The following is a 17346-nucleotide window of genomic DNA, read 5'->3' as shown; positions in this document are numbered from 1 at the left end:
AATCCAGAAGTTGCAGAGAAGCTATGGTCATTACATAATGTTGCACAACAGTAATAACATGTAGATACAAAGCTGCAAAAGCATAGTATGGTATAGATGGAATGCAGTCTACACGAGTAAAGATCAATACCAAAGTGCAGCTGTGTCATTGGCTAACTGTCAGAACACATTTCCTGTCTCACTAAGATCAGCAAGTAATTCTCAGACAAGGTCAAATAAGCAGGATAGTCTGAAGAGTGTTCCCATTATTACATGCAGTAAAATGTTGCAGTTTTCCACAGAATTCCATAAACAAATGAGTTACACGTTGTCCTGGAGTATAAAGGCTCATATTCTTATCATGAAACAAGCAAGTTGTCTTTTATCATCACACCTACCTGAACTTAAAACTGATGAAGATGTATTCAGTCGATTTGGTTAAGTCATGTGCACATGTGTTATTTGTCTCCCATGTGTGGAACCTCATACTGGAAGCATGGATTTTTTCAGCCTATGTGTCACTCTGCAGCTCATAATGTCAACCTTTTATATAAGTCTGTAAATACTGAAGCCTGAATTCAGTCCCAAATATACTGTGTATACAGTGTTGGGGAGTAACGGAATACATGTACAGGCATTACGTATTTAAAATACAAAATATGAGTAACTGTATTCCGTTACAGTTACCGTTTAAAAAGGTGGTATTCAGAATACAGTTACTTTGCTGAAATAAATGGATTACACGGCAGTCTTTTCTTTTTTCATATGTTAGGCTGTCCCCTCTCTATTTTTGGTAATTCCACGCCATTAAGAGGCTCTAATGCCTATGTCTCAATCTCGCGGTCCATGTCACCCCCACTTGCGGCCCGCATAATGACGTGAAGAAATATTTTTTTTAATTATTGTTCAAAAAATTATTTAATATGAAGGCAACAGGCAGAGCCCTAAAGAATGTAGTCTCATGGGCAGTGTAGCCCAGTTGTAAGTAAGCTATTAAGACTCAACTCTATACTGTGTTCGTGTTTTCCTCCGAAACAATAAGTTCCGTTATCGCAGCCTTTCAACACCTCTCTCTGTCTCTTGCTGGCAAAGTTGACCCAGACAACAAAATAAAGCTAGTTTTCAGCTACGAGCCCGAAACAGAACCCGGCGTATTAGCCAGAGGTCCCTTTACTACGGTTCAGAGCCGCGGACCTGTTATATATATGCGCGGAATGGTTTTCTATACGAGATCTAATGACCTAATGTCCACCCTACTGTTACTCATTTTATATTACGATTTAAAAATCCAGTTTGTATTGCTATGGCGAGTAACCTTCAGTAATAGTAATAAATCACACAGCAATAGTACATTCATGTAGTTGTAAAAAGCATGATGATATATTAAGTAATCCAGTATTCAGAATACGTTACTCTCATTGAGTAACGTAACGGAATACGAAGTAACCTTCTCAACACTGTGTGTCTACAACCGAGAAGAATGCTTCGGCAAAACTGTTCACTGAATGGACAGATAGCATAGTAATCAGGCATGTTCAAATGTTTGTGTTTAACTCTATTACTGGTAACACAAAATCTGTAGTTTAATATACTACTGAGATGACAGCAGCTGAAACTTGGTCGAACCTGCGTTATTTAAAAGGACAGTGAAGCCACGCACACCAGCAAATCTACAACAGAATAACTAAACAGAAAAGAATCAAGCTGTTACAATGGCCCCAGTCAAAGTCCAAATCTTCAGACTGACTAAAATTATGAGGAATTATTTAATAGAGCTGTCCAAAAATAAATAATTGCAAACCTCAATGAACTGTGCCAAAACAATGATATGTGAGACTGATAAAGTCAGATAACTTCAAGTTAAAGGTGGCTCTCCAAGCTATTGTAGAACGTACTTTTTCACTGGACTACATTGAGTCCTGTGAAAACTTTCCTTTTCACATCAGTATAGTTATGCATTGGCTTGGGAGGCAGAGTAGGTGCTCAGAGGTTGTTTTTTAAGATTCCTTAGGAACCATGAAGTTTGGCTTAGCAACACTAACATGAGGACACGGCTAATCTGCCTCCATACAAATGTAACAAAGCTGCCAGCATTTGTAAATCCCACTCATTCACTTAATTTTCCATTTTTAAAAAATCTTAAAATTAACACTTGCTATTTTGCACAGGTATTGGATAATTTATTGACTAAATAGAGTGATTCTCCCCAGTTTAGTAGCCACATAATGAGCAAGAATTCACTCTTCCTAGCTGAGAAAGTTGTAATAAGTGTGATTTAGAAGTGACTTTGGGTGGATTTATTTTTCTTTATTAAAGGCTGAATAAAAGAGGAAAAAGCCAGCTTGGCTATGTCTAAAGATAAAATAATCTAATCTATATAGCTATCTATTCTATCTCTCTATCAAGATAGATGTGTAAAAGTTACAAAATATAACTTTATATCAGCTGTCTATATATGTGAATTATACAGTCTTGGCTTATATTCTTCTCTCTCTAAAAGTCTGTTCTTATACAGCACACAACATTTAATTTTGAAGAAAATATATTTCGTCTGAGACTATGTTTGTGCTGTTTCAAAAACACTTCGCAATGAACATATCTCTATTATTTAGTTTCTTTCTTTCAGGTTATTATTCGGATAATAATTATATACTGGATGGATTGGGACTGCTGGCCAAATAATATGAAATTAATTTAAAATAATGGTTTGATATAAGTGTTGAAGACTCTTTTCCTTGGCTGAACTCTTGAGAGGTTTCCAGAATGCACTCATCTTTTGAATTCTAGATTATGTGACTACAGTAAAACACGTTTCCTTCAAAATATAACAGAAAAGGAATTTTAGCTATACGGGAACTACATATATCAATCAGTCAATCAATCAATACTTTATTTGTATAGCACATTTAAAAGACCAGAGGTACTCCAAAGTGCTTCTCAATAGTAAAATATGAAATAAAATGAATTACATATGGGTACAGATACATAGAGTGCAAATACATTTCCAGACAAAACATCTATCTATTATTGTAAATTATTAACTCGTTACATTTATGCATTTATGCATAATGCTATTTTAATTAACTTACTTATTTAAAAGTAAGTTATAACAGAATTAAATAAAGGGCAATAATTCAAGTGAGAGAGGCACAAAGTACTGACAAAAGAAAAGTATTCAGTAATTGAATCTCTGGAAGTCTGCACCCTAAAGAACCACAGTTGTAGTTGTATTCATCAAAATAACCAGTTGTACTCACTGAAATCAACATCTCCTAAATAAAGTGAAGAGCCTGTGGCTGCAGACCAAATCATACAGTGTTCTCCCAGACAATAAACACAATGGTCAAGTGAAAAGAGGATTACAAAGAGGCTGGGAGTCTGGATGACTTTAGGGGCCCAAAAATAGGACACATTCCTCTACTGCAAAGGGTGTGTGTGTATGTCAACAGGAATACATACCAAGCTCCTGCTGAGGGGGCCTAACTTTCCCCACACAGGAAGACAGCCCAAAAACAAAAGAACTAGGTGGTGTGAGCTGGCTTTGGAACAGGATGGAGGTGGATTGATTTCAGAACACAAAGGATTTTCTGAATTTTACTTTGAAGTTTTGATATAAGTACCTAGATATTTCACTGTGAAGTTAATGCGTAATTTTTTTGTCTTTGTCTGTTAGTAGTTTAGTGCAACACTGTCTCCTAAAAATAAAATGTATTTATCTTATATTATGTATAAGGCAAATTATATTATAATGTCTGTGAGGGGTATACAGTTTGAACGGTGTACAATTTCCTCATGGATACGGTCCAGTGATTTTATTTCATAGTTATTATTGTACATGTACCCTTACATTATTCTCATACCTATATGCTCAGGACAAAAATGCACTGATTATGACTTTAGGTAATATTATTTCCTGAAGCTAATAAGTCTAGGAACAGCAAAACTGGGAAAATTTGCAGTTGCAGGAACTGGTGCTGTATTTGCAATAACAGTAACAATAATAAAAAGTGCTCCATGTCCCAACTGTTTTAATGATGCCTAAATTCTACTTGCTAACCTTTAATTTTGTAGTGAAAAATCTCTCTATATAGAACATGAGTATAAATGTGTGCGTGAAAGATTTCAGTGTGGTTTTAGAGCTCAACACAGTTCTAAAATTGCCTGTTAAGGTGGCACATTAGGGTCTTTTAACAGCTTATGCTGGTTACCAGTCCATTTCAGCGCTCTGTACAAACCTCTGCACAGCTACCACAAAGACATTTCTTCTGCTGGCTGTGGCAAGTGCAGGTATTATTATTAAAAGGTGCTATGTGGAGGTTCTTGTGGTTGTATGAGTGTTGCCATTTTTACCTTCGCTGTTACCCGACAGCTTCATAGAAAAAAGGATCGTTTCAGGGCATACATCCATACATTCCATTTTTTGTAGATATCTTTAAATAGCGTCAGTAGTCATTTACTTTAAAAAGAATGTAAAAGGTGCTAAAAACAAAAACATATTGCAACTTTTCAAACATCTCTGCACTTTTGATGCTTTATTTATAAAGTCCACAAGGGGGTTGGCCCAAGGCATTAAAACTTTTAACCCTAGGCGTAGTAGCCTGTTCCATGTAGTTCATAAATGTAGCTCTTCTGACTATTCCTAATGCTATGTTTAGACTCCACAATAACAACATGGAAACAGGAAAATGAAATGTAAAATCAAAAAAGAAATCACCAACTGTATCATTGCATTATCAGTGCAATTTGTATCGGTGTAAAGTAACTACATCCTTATTTTAGAACGCTTCTCAACAGCCAGCTAAATAGACTTATGTGGTTGCTTTAGCTTTCTTTAATTTACACACACACGACAGCCAGTATCATCCCAGCCATTGTTTGTTTACATTCCTGTTTTAGGTAGTCTTTAATGACACGTCATTAAAGATGACATCACATAGGTTGCCAATGACAACTGGCAGGCAAGCTACAACTGGTTGGTGACTAAAGTCAAGTCTTCCTTTAAGCTTGGCCAGGTCCATGAAAGAACGTGCCAGGGTGACCTTCTTGTGCAGTGCAGTGTGAACTTGTCATATGCCTACACTTAAAAACAAAGGAAGCAGAACCTTCACAGTCCTAGCTGAAAAGCCTACATGAAGTTTAGACTGACTTAGAGGAGTATTATACTTGGTTGTGCACAGGAAATCAGATAACTGCATAGACACCGCAGATAAGTAGTTAGTCCTTTTTTTGAAGTGTGCCTAAATGGCATACATAGTTAGTGTAGTCACAAGAAACTGGAAAGCATAGAGGACCCTCGCTAGTATGGTGGATCTGTTTTTGTTTTGTTTTTTAAAAACTGTCTAGATTAAGATGTTAGCGGTTTCAGAGCCTGGGTTTGGTTTATGCTACTGTGTCCATTAACGTATATCATATTGGCCATTGTTGTAGACTGGCAGTGTGACCAGGAAGCAGAGGGTTGGTTGCTTATGGAAAATACTACAGAATGTAAAGTGGCCATGGTAATGAAAAAACCAGAAGCATCATCAAAGGTTGCAAGAGAAAGCCACACAATGGGAAAGCAGCCCTAGCACCAGAGAGATGAAATGACTAAAGGTCTGTAAGCTTATCTACAAGCTACAAGTTACACAATGAAATTTAATAGTAATTTGTTGGAATTTACTCTAAATCCCCGTCCCTTTTGTAATAGCCCGTTTTAACATTTCCTTCTAGCATTTTGCTCTTTGTCTGTTTTGTAATTGTAATTTTCAGCAGGTTAGTTTTTTTTCTGTTCTCCTATTCTATGAACAGCGCATTTATTTACTGTTTCTTTCCCCTGTAAACACTTTTTAAAAAGTGCTCTATAATGAAACTTTATAGTGGACTTTACAGTACAGAACTATTCCGGGGTAATGCTGTAAAACACCTTGCTCAAATGATTTCCTCTACAGCTGTGGGGCTTTGCTTTGCCTACAGTTTTTACCGATGCGCTTTGCACAGAACTCTTCCAGTTAAGAGAGTATGGATCATTGCTAATAAAAGTATAAGTGTAATGAAAGCAGGCGGTAGTGAAATCACCCCGGGATCACAGCGGGGCTGAGCGGGTCTCTTCTGCTCTGGTGTATCCGTGGAAGTAGTTAGCGAACGTTTCTTTGCACAGTGATTAAGGGGGCGGACCAATAGCAACAAAGGAGACGGAGAGGAAGGTGGCTCCTCCTCTCCCTATCTCTCTCTCGCTCTCTCTGTGCTTTATAGATGTACATAATCCCTGAGATGACCCAGAAAACAAACTCCTCTGACTGCCGAGACATTGCAGAGTTCGCCGCAGGGCTGCATGTAGCCGGAGCATCAGCTGAAGGAACTACGCCGGCACTGATCCAACTTCTCAGCCGATTCCACAATAAAATATCGGGTAGGTGTCATCTTCGGGTGCTATTTAAAACGGGTTGAAAGGCACCTCTTCGCCTTTGTCCTGTGGAGTATTTTCGTATTTCGCTACATAATTACACATAGAGAGACTGGTTGGATTCGGACGGAATCAATCATATTTCACCTTGCCACTTACTTTAACGGCATTATAGGTTTTCTGTTGCGGTCTTATCGCACCAAATGATAAAAAGAATCCGTAACGATGTGGATAAAAAAGAGGTTTCGTGCTTCTGTAATAATGACTATTACCCTCCCTCAGACTATCAAAGTGCCATTTGAATTACAATAACGATCAGTACATAAGCTCCACAGAGGGGATATAATTAGATATCACAAGAGCAGAATATTATAAGGATGGTTTAGGCTATTGAGGAAAGTCTCTTGTTTTATCAGCACTAAAAGGGTTGAATTGATACAAGCAGCCAGGGGCAAAGGCTGAGTTCATTCTAGGATGGTGGCATTTTAAAAACCTGAAACCTCTTTGTTTTTCCACACTCAAGCATTCTTTTCATGGTTTGCTCTAGACCTGTTTTCACAACCATCCCATTTAGAGGCAGCTCATGGAATAATGTCATCATTTTAACAAGCTAATTATGTTCACTGAGTCGGATCTGTTTGCCATGTAGGAAATCTTAATGTGCGATGTTTAGTAAGGACAGAGGTGTTGTGTGTTGAGGTTGAGGGGGGTGGTCTTGAAAAGCATTTCTCTGTGTCCTTTGGGCTGCAAGGGTATTGCTGCCCTCCCTTGTTAGTGTGAGACTGAGGGGTAATTCACTGATGGTGTAATTTTGGAGGCTTTGACTTTTCTCTTTTTTTTCCACACAGGAAATTAAAGTGTTCAAATAGAGAAGCAGAAATCATAGAAGCTGAGGAAAAATAAGTTTTGAAACAATTATGTTTGGTTTTTTGTTTTGTTGTTTCAAGGGACTTGAATTAAGTGATGCAGTGTCACACCTTTGTTAAATCATAAGCCCATGAAAAGAGGCATGACAGTAAAATGGTCTCACCTGATCAGCTAAGATCAAGATATCCCAACTTGGTCACTGAATCGTAGTTTTTACATCATCTGCAGTCAGTTTTTGTGTGTTTCTGTGCCTCTAACTGGTAACTGAGATTTCAGCTGTCTTAATTTATACATGCTAACATATAGATGTGTTTATAGGTGTTATTTGAAAAAAACTGTAGGGACCTACTTTTTAGGATCACGTTGGATATAGCTGCAGGCTTAAATTGTTATTTTGCTCTAAAAATATTTTTATAAACATGGGAATCATATGTGAATAGCTGGAGCTCCAGGAACATTTCATGTCTCTAAATTATTACATGCAATGGTGATACTACATGAGATAAAATAACATGGAAAATGCAAAAATGGAGGTTTAGATAAGATGCACAATTACTTAGATAAGCTGGTATAATACATACAGCATTCCAGATCTTCCACACAACTTTTGTTTGTAATGCAGGTTTTTAAAGTTTTTATGTCCAGCCCAAAATAAACCTGTTGGCAACACTTTTTGGTGAATTGTACCAAATACAATTGATTTTTTTTTCCTTTGCCAAATATTAGATCATTGGAAGATGTTCAAACTGTTAAATTTAATTGAAAAGTGGCATTGATGAAAGTTAACAACTTTAGCATTAGCTATCTTGGCAATCAAAAAAAACCTGCTTGAGTTCTCCTTGGGTTATTTCTTATTTTGTTATTCTAGAAAGCCCTTAAAAAGCTGGTTTCTGACTTGTCGTTATGAATAAATAGGACTTTTGCAATATGTAAAGTGGGTTCTTGCCAGTTTAAACTGTACATATATTAAACTTGTCTACTTTATGCAATGGGTTCTATTTCAAATCTAATGGTATATTGTGCTGGTTGTTATTGGTTTTGTAGGGCGACATGGCTGAACACATGATGATGCCCATGAACCATGGCTTCAGGATGGGCATGAATGGGCCACCACAGCACAACTGCCAGCGCAGTCTGCCCAATGGCCAGGTAATGCACTATGGCAGGAACCCTCAGAGCAATATGGAAGCTGCCATGAGACAGAGACCGGGTATGGTGGGACCTGGAGGGATGGTCCCTGTGAATGGAGCTCCCATGGCCAACCACCACCACCACCAAATGATGTCTGGTAACATGATGTACAATGGCCAGTGTCCACAGCAACAGCAACAGCACCACCACTTGCACTCTCAGCAGCAGCAGCAGCAGCAGCAGCAGCAGGGAGGACACCCACAGCAGTACCTCCCTGGGAATCTCACTTCGCAGCAGCTCATGGCCAGCATGCACCTGCAAAAACTCAACACTCAGTATCACGGACACCCGCTGAGCTCAACTAATGGTCACCATCTGCCGAATGGTCCACAGTACCGGATGGGCCCGGCCCAGCTTTCCAGCATGCAACACATTAGTGGGCCTTTGGGGCTGAATGGTATGGACATGGATCTGATCGATGAGGAGGTTCTGACTTCACTGGTACTGGAATTTGGTTTAGATCGCATTCAGGAGCTTCCTGAGCTCTTCCTGGGACAGAATGAGTTTGACTTCATATCAGACTTTGTGTGCAAACAGCAGCCGAGCACAGTGAGCTGTTGAGGAATTTAGTTGAAAAGTGTTTGGTTTGTTTAGATTCAACAGCCCAAAGAATGACTGAATGGCCACAGTAGCACAGCGAGAGGAGACAATCCCCCTGTTCTGTTTGGGTATTTCTGTATCTGTGTATATGACAATGTCTGGTACAACTTCACCATGACATGCCTGTGAGTTGTTGAAGAACTGTAATGGGCAAAAACGCAGAAAAAACACCAGGTTTCTCTGCTTTGAGACGGTGCCAGCAAGATCCGCTGCCTTTGGCCAAAATGGGGCATCCTGATGCAGCGGGCTCCGTCTGTACCCATCTGGCCCACAGCACATGTGCCTACAGTGCCAAGGCTTTTGGACAATTGTAAATTTAACAAACACAATGAGAAAAGCTGACCTAAAAGACTGTCATTCTGGGTCCACCAGATTTGGTTTAATCTTTTAAAGTGTTTTATCTCTGATGACAATTTTAACTAGTAGCAGACTATAGATCATACAAATTTATAAAAAAGTAGTTCTCTGAATTTGCTTATATGAGGAAGTAAGGATTTTTGTGTGCATATTGAAGGCTGGCTCTTCAAAACTGACTTTCTTCAAAAGATGACATTTCCTTGAAGAGCAGGGAAATGAAGTTGTGCATCATTCCAGAGTGGCACATTTTAGTTTCTTTTGTGGGTAAAATGTGCTACATTGATTATTTCATTATTTCAGTCATTTAACTGACTGACTAGGTGAAATCTGCATTGCATCTGTTTCCTGCTAAGTAACTATGATTGAAACATTGGCAAAGTAGCACATTTCCTTGAGTCTTGGCTTTAACAAAGCTTTTATTTGTGCATCAAAGTCTCACCACTCCATGTCTGACATTCATATATGTGTTACAAGACAGGTTACTGCTGTATGGAACTGCAAGAACAGATGCACGGTGAATGCCCTCTTAGCATCTCAAAAACTGCATAATTATGGCCTATTTAAAATGTTAAGGAAAGTTAGGCCCACAACAAAATCAGTTACTGGTGGCATAGCTAATGCTTACATTTGTTTTCCAAAACAGGATTTTTAAAAAATGCATTTGATTGCAGTCTTTGTGTGCTTAGTGTGTACGTTTGTGGAATAAGGTATTTAAATCCCACCGAAGGGCATCCTCATCCCAAAAGTCATCGGTTGGTAAACCGATCAGGAGACTGCGCAGAGAGAGGGAATGATAGAGAGAGAGATTTTGGCCTGTGGACACAATGCGTGGACACAGCACTCTGTGCAGCACTTAGTTTAATCATTATTTAAATCTGTCACTACCTGTGGCATTGATTTCATTAGACTGGAAGAGCAAACAAGTAGCAAAGCTGATGTTTTTTGCCATAAATGAGCTTGTTCTGCTGTGTTTCTACTGACAGGATTTGAATTACATGTTCTCACATGCTTGTCTTTACTGAGATCAGCTTGTGCATTCTCTAGTGACTCAGTAATTATAAAATGGACATATATGATGACTTTTTCTAAAAGTAATTAGGTTTTTGGTCAAGGGTGAAGCCTTTCCACAGCAGGTTGGATGCGTGATAACTTTCTGTGCTCTTTGTGGAACTGTCAGAAGAGCCAGGGCGACACTGTGTTAATCTGTTCCAACACACCTGTGCTGCGATTCCTGCGTCTCACTGGAGATCTGCCATCTTGAAGCTCTTGAGTCCAACAATGGGCATTGAAATGCTGTTGTAAAGACAGAATAAGTGCCAGCACTCTGCTTCACTTTCTCCCTGCCAGAATTGCAGACACACTCACAACCTCATAGTTAAGGTGGAAATTCTTCTGGCCTTAGCAAGACAGTGGCCTCTGATTACCGCTGTATCAACAAGCGCAGCCTTTTTGTGTATTGTATCTTTGTACTGTAGACTAGAGCTGAAGCTGATCTAGATACATTTAAGGTACTTTCAAAAAATGTTTAAAAAAGCATTGTCAGAAATAAATGTAAGTCAGTGGTTGATTTTGATGTATTGACAAGAGATTATATCCTACTTTTTTTGTTTATTTGTTTTGTTTAGCGAAAAAGTGTGTAGATGTTTTTGGGTGCAGGGCCTGAAGCTTTAAGACCAAGTGGACTGCATGTGTTGAAGGATGCAAGAGGAATGCCACTGCTTTCTTACAAAGCAGCTGAGAATGTACAGCACAGTACTTTGTGGGAGCTTGTCTTACAATGGTAGATAAACATGTGAGATTGTAATCCTTATTCCAAATTACACACCATTAATTTGGGTGACAACCCACCCGCCTACCCTCCCCCACACATTCTCCTCATCCTCCTCCTTTCCCACTTCCACAAAGCTTTTGTAATGTTATTGATTATATTTGAAGAAAATGTATTTATTTTCAAATAAAATATTTATTTAAAGTGCTGTTTTTAATTGTATGTCAGTGATTTCTTAAACCACTCTTAAAAGGAGCCAAACATGTAACTTGTCATAAAGATACAGCACTGTTGATATATACCGAGAGCCTTGAGAGATGCTCTTTATTTGCCTGATCTTTTTTTATTGGTTCTCAAGACTTCCACACCCACAATAAGCAATGAGCAAACAGAAGAGCAAAGTACAAGTTACATATCCTAAATAGTAGTGAGTCAGCACTCTGTCAACACAGAGAATGTTTTTGTTGATTCGTTGTGTTATATAATTTAAAAAAAAAAGTTTAGCAACCTGCAAAGTAACAGCATACCAGAGTAAAGATTTATAAATACATACATACTAAATGGCTGAAATGGCTCACAGAGACATCCTCCCACACTGACACATTTAAATGACAAGTCTTGTTTTCTCCTAAGGCCTTTATTTCTCTGTTAGATCTGAATAAAGAGCTCACTGCACATTTCCAGCTAGAAGTTTTGCTCTACCATTTTTCTAAAAGAACAGCTCTGTGGGGACTTACGATTAAAAAAAAGTCTAATTGAAATTCTAATTAGCTGTGCAGTAAAGTCATACTACTAGACCTCAAATACACGTGCTGTTTTACATGGTGTTCGTCAAGGCAGGATTTTGTCCTTGAGCTTTTTTTAATAGGTTGCTGAAAACAGTGAGAACTGGTGCAGGCTTGCAGGAACCCAAATCTGTAGAAGGACAGACACTAGTAGCATCTAAGATTTGTGCCACTAGCCATGGGTTGCAGACAGTCAAGTGCTAAGTAACCCAAACCAAAATGTTGTCCATCCTCTAGACATTTAATCCATGATGTTTTATTAAGTAAAATCTAAGAAAGAAGCCTGCATTACATTGCCTACACAATTAAAGTTATTTTAAAATGACTAGAGTAAACGAATTAAAACACATAGGCTTTATACTGGAATATAATGAATTGTAAATAAACACTATGTAGCAGGTTCAGAAATGTGCTGGACTTAGGAAACATTTTTGTCTTCATGACAAACGAGAGAAACCCAAATAAAGATAAATAAGGTGTAAAAACAAAGACTATATAAAAGAATTTAAATAATGAAAAGGTAATGCTATGCAGCAATGTGCAAAAGTTTTAAAGCCCTTGTAAGGATGCTTTCAAAATTGCAGTGGGTCAATCAGCTATTTCATAAAATTGAACTCAAATCACTTCTCATTGACTAATCTGCATATAGTTGTTAACCCTGAGACCAAAGTCATCATAGGTACACTATGATGCAGTCTCCCCCAATAGACTGCTGAGACCACTAAGAGTCAAATCCACTGCCTTTCAGTTTCATCTTGAAATTCTCTCCAGGAAATTTCTAAACAAAATCAGGGACAAAGTCTGAGTCCAAAGCTCACAGGGAACAGTGCTGACCAAGCTGTCAGTAAAGGTGGAAAGGACTACAGACTAAGCAGATTTCAAAGACGTATACCAGGAATGATTACTTGGCCATCATATCTGTCTGTGTATCTATCTATAACTGTCTCAATGTCTGCAACAGAAGGATATAATCAAGGCTTCAAACCTCAGACTGTTAAGGTTGTTCCAATCACGTTGGACAACTTGGAAGGTTCTGCGGTAACAAAAGCATTTCGTGCTGAACATTCCCTCTCTTCTTGTATTTGCAGCTACATCTTCATGACTCTAGCTAAATTCTTTGCTAATCTATTAAAATGTAAGCCTTGCAAGCTGAATTAAAGTACCACTATGGTGCCTTACACCTGTTTCCTGTTCTGAATTAGGTTCACCTTTTTCTACACCAACACTTGCCAGCAAATAGTTGAATAGATATTACACATTTAAGAAAAAATAACAGTCTCTAATTATAACAGACAGAATATCAACCAAATAAAAAAACAGATTATATAACAGTTATAAATTGATTTACAAGTCATTGAGTGAAATTAGTATTTGATCATTAAGCAAAACATGGCTTAGTATTTGGTGGAGAAACCCTTGTTAGCAAGCACATCTGTGAAACATTTCTTGTTACCAGGTTTGCATACATATCAGGATACATAGCAGTAAGATTGAGACTAGCTAGGCCATTCCATGACCTCAGTTTTTCATTAGCCACTCGTTGTATTGAAGGCCGATTTAAGATCCATCGTCAGTGTTCTGGCTAAAGGAAATAGGTTTTCTTAATCTGTTACTACCAAAAGGGCTTTCTGAGCTCCATGCTCGAACATGACATGCCCAAAATGAATGGAGTATTTCTCTGCAAAAACAAACACTGTGTAAACAATCTCGGTATTAAAATAAACTAACACTTGTGAGATTTCATCAGAGGTGTAAATATTGCAGCAGATGTGTGTCAAAGTGAATAAGCTGGAACACAGAAAAAGTAAGTCAATTTTTTCCTCCAATTGTTTTTATTTTTTAGCATATAACCCCTTTAAAAATATGCTTTAGTTCAGATTTTAATTCAGAAAATCAGTAATCAACATATAAACATCCTCCGTGCAAAGATTTATGCTTCTAATGTGAAACAGTGAAAAATGACTGTACAGGGATAGCTCAGTAGGTAAAGTGGTCGCCCCATGATCGGAAGGTCGGCGGTTCGAATCCACTTAACGGCTACCCTGAGGTACCCCTGAGCAAGGTACCGTCCCTACACACTGCTCCCCGGGCGCCTGCTTAGTGGGCTGCCCACTGCTTCACAGAGTGAATGGGTCAAATGCAGAGAAAAACAAGTAATTTCCCCATGGGGATCAATAAAGTATCCATTATTATTATTATTATTATTATTATTATTATTATTACATTTAATAGAATAGAATAGAATGCCTTTATTGTCACTATACAGTTGTACAATGAGATACAGAGCATCTCCTACTCAGTGTAAACATGCTGGGGGGGGGAGGGGGTACAGTTCTGCAGCGCTATATACATATGGACAGTATTAACATAGGGAAAAAGAAATATATATATAAAATGTACAGATATACAAGCCGGTTTAAAAAAAAAGTAATATGTAATAAATAGTGTTGTGTATATACAGTTGAGTTATTGCACATAGATAATAATAATAATAATTAATAAATATTCAGGCGTTGTGCAGTTTGTCCAATTTTGGCACACTCTAGAGACCATGTGTCAGCTGAATTATTAGGAAGTAAACAGAAGAAAATATTTAATTTCGTTTGAATGCCCAAAATAATGAATCAATGAATTGGCTTCTATTGGCCGATTTGCAAGATTGACACCGCTTTTTAATCATTTGAGCCAATAGAATCACGATAATGATGCCGCGTTCACGTCAGTTCCACCAATCACAAGTTGCAAAGCGAAAACCCCACATGGCCCTAAATTTACGACAGGTGGCGTAACTGGGCTGAAAATGGCAATTGTGGCTCAGATGCATGGTGTTAGTGAGGCAATTATCAGAAGCTACATCTACTATCTACTAGAGATGGCACGATACCACTTTTTTATGTCCAATACCGATACCGATATCATAAATTTGGATATCTGCCGATACCGATATGAATCTGATATCCGTAATCCCTGCACCCGGCCAGAGGGGCCGATGGCGCGATATGGCAGCCTCGCTTCTGTCAGTCTGCCCCAGGGCAGCTGTGGCTACAACTGTAGCTGCCTCCACCAGTGTGTGAATGCGAGAGTGAATGAATAGTGGCATTGTAAAGCGCTTTGGGTGCCTTGAAAAGCGCTATATAAATCCAATCCATTATTATTATTATTATTATTGGGCAAGACACTTCACCCATTGCCTACTGGTGGTGGTCAGTGCGCCCCAGGGTGGCTGTGGCTACAATGTAGCTTGCCATCACCAGTGTGTGAATGTGTGTGTGAATGGGTGGATGACTGGCTATGTAAAGCGCTTTGGGGTCCTTAGGGACTAGTAAAGCGCTATATAAATACAGGCCATTTACCATTTTACCATTTTACTTTGTTTAACCAGTTACATGAAGGCGGTAGAGTTCGTAGCTCGGTTGTGTGTGTTTAGCGGACTTTTGCGCAATTACATAACTGCTCTTTTAATCATCACTTGTTTTCACTGTGTTTAGTTGTTATCGAAATGGTTTAGCATTTTAGCTGGGATTCTAAAGTTTCTGTGGATACCACACATGTCGATATTTGTATAAAAAACTTGAAGTCATGGAGGGTTGCATACCTCTTAAGAGGTTAAATGTTTTTTGGTACATGGCCCTTTGTACATTTGCCCTTCAGTGTAATTGTCCTGCAGCCTTAGCAACAACAACAACAACAAAACAGCCAGAAAGCATAATATTTCCACCTCTATGCTTGACTGTGGGGATGGTGTGTTTGGGGTCATACTCAGCGTTCCTCTTCTTCCAAACATGATGAGACAAGTTGATGCCAAAGAGATCAATTTTGGTTTCATCTGACAAGAGCACTACCCCAAGTTGCCTCTGAGTTATTTAAATGTTCATTGGTAAACCTAAGATGGTTCTATACATGTGCCTCCCTGTATAGGGTAACCTTGAGCTGAAAGATTTCAATACATTACGGTGTAGTGTATTACCAATGGTGTTCTTGATGAGGCATGGAGCTCCAGATGAAGGGCAATTGACGGTGAGTTTATATTTTGTCAGTTTTCACCTTCTGAGCAAGTTTGTCAGTCAATGTTCTTGCCCCTGATGTCCTTTGTTGAACAGGTTGGAATGGAAGTAATTCTGACTTTATATTCAGTGAAGTGACTTTAGGAAGTTCAGAACAATTGGACAACGGGACAAGAGAATTCTGCATCTTCAAAAAACCAAAAAAAACTTTTGAAAGGCCAGCTGAATCCCAGACTGCATGAATGGGTCCTGTCCAATCCAAGCCAGAGCCCCTAGGTCCTGAGCTGCCTGACCCTGAACCATAACCCTATCGATCCCGAGCTACTTGAGCTTCCCAAATGTGTGGACCTAGATCCCAACCAGTCCTGTCACCCTTCATTTTGACCCTTGAGAGTCTCTTCATCCACCTTCCACCTCCTTTTCAACCAGATGGCTTCTTTCTCCACCAATGCTGGCCAATGGTTCGGGTTTACTGGCTTCCCATGTTCCCCCTGAACTGTTTTGCCTGCTCTACTGGCTTCTTGCTAAGATTTTAGAAAAGGTATTCGCTAAACACCTTACAGCTTATAGTATTTGACTTGGACAAACTACAGTACACTTGACAAATTTCAATCTGGCTTTAATAGAGCTTATACTACTAAAGCTGCGCTTCTTAGAGTGTCTAGTGACATTTTGATACAAAAACATGTAGGAAAATGTTCTGTTTTGCAGATGTTGGACCTTATCTGTGCTTTTGATACTGTTGACCACCACATTTTGCTTGATAGATTGAAATATTGGATGTATCTGCTTTGAAGTGGCTCACATCATGTCTGTTTGAACTGTGTTTTTCTGTAGTTGTTTCTAAGTACAGGTCCCCAGCCTCTTCTCTTAGCCAAGGTTTTGTATTGGGGCTTCATCGTTTCTATTATATCTCCTCCCTCCTCAGGCCACTATGATGATATTTAAGGACATTTGCTAACACTGCTATGCAGATGACATTCAATTAGGTATGTCTTTTAACCCCTAGGATAATTCTAAGCTGCAGATCTTGAATGGGTGCTTAGACTCTATTAAAGGCTGGATGACTGACAACTTTCTCAAACTTAATGAAGAAAAAAACTGAATTTGTTGTTTGAGCCCCTGATAGATTTGTGCCTGGGGTAATGAAAGCTTCTGGTCCTCTTGCGACATTTGCTAAATTGTCCATCAGGAGCCTTGGGGAAACTGCACTCTCACTTTTGATGCTCATGTCAAATCTCTGGTAGATATTGAAATATTGCCAACTTAAGTTCCATTGTGTTAGGCTCTGAACTGATTGGTTGTTTTTCATACATTTATTTTATCATGTTTGGGTTACTGTAATTCACTGTTAATTTGTCTAAAGGAAAAAACCCCTGGAATGTCTGCAGGTTGTTCAGAATGGAGCTGTGA

General features: G+C 38.7%; 1 protein-coding gene across 2 annotated transcripts; it reads left to right on the top strand.

The window, feature by feature from the left end:
* Positions 1–6195: 6195 nt before the first annotated feature.
* Positions 6196–11352, top strand: LOC146683551 (cbp/p300-interacting transactivator 3-like). Of its 2 annotated transcripts, XM_085446356.1 has the most exons (3): positions 6196–6371; positions 7323–7329; positions 8273–11352. In XM_085446356.1, exons 1-3 carry the CDS (start codon positions 6211–6213, stop codon positions 8978–8980), a joined length of 876 nt encoding a protein of 291 aa, XP_085302482.1. In that variant the 5' UTR covers positions 6196–6210; the 3' UTR covers positions 8981–11352. The 2 variants fall into 2 exon arrangements, with proteins under 2 accessions (XP_085302482.1, XP_085302481.1); XM_085446355.1 differs by lacking the exon at positions 7323–7329 and having other exon boundaries at positions 6302–6367.
* Positions 11353–17346: the final 5994 nt, after the last annotated feature.

Source organism: Copadichromis virginalis, linkage group LG22 (genome assembly GCF_057382275.1).
Source record: "Copadichromis virginalis isolate Kocher_CV1m ecotype Utaka linkage group LG22, C_Virginalis_male_GT1.1, whole genome shotgun sequence".
NCBI classification, from domain to species: domain Eukaryota; kingdom Metazoa; phylum Chordata; class Actinopteri; order Cichliformes; family Cichlidae; genus Copadichromis; species Copadichromis virginalis.
This window is presented reverse-complemented; position numbering and strand designations above follow the sequence as displayed.

What these genes read in the sequence shown, in the direction of transcription:
- LOC146683551 (XM_085446356.1), top strand. Translation starts at nt 6,211, where the DNA reads ATGTACATAATCCCTGAGATGACCCAGAAAACAAACTCCTCTGACTGC.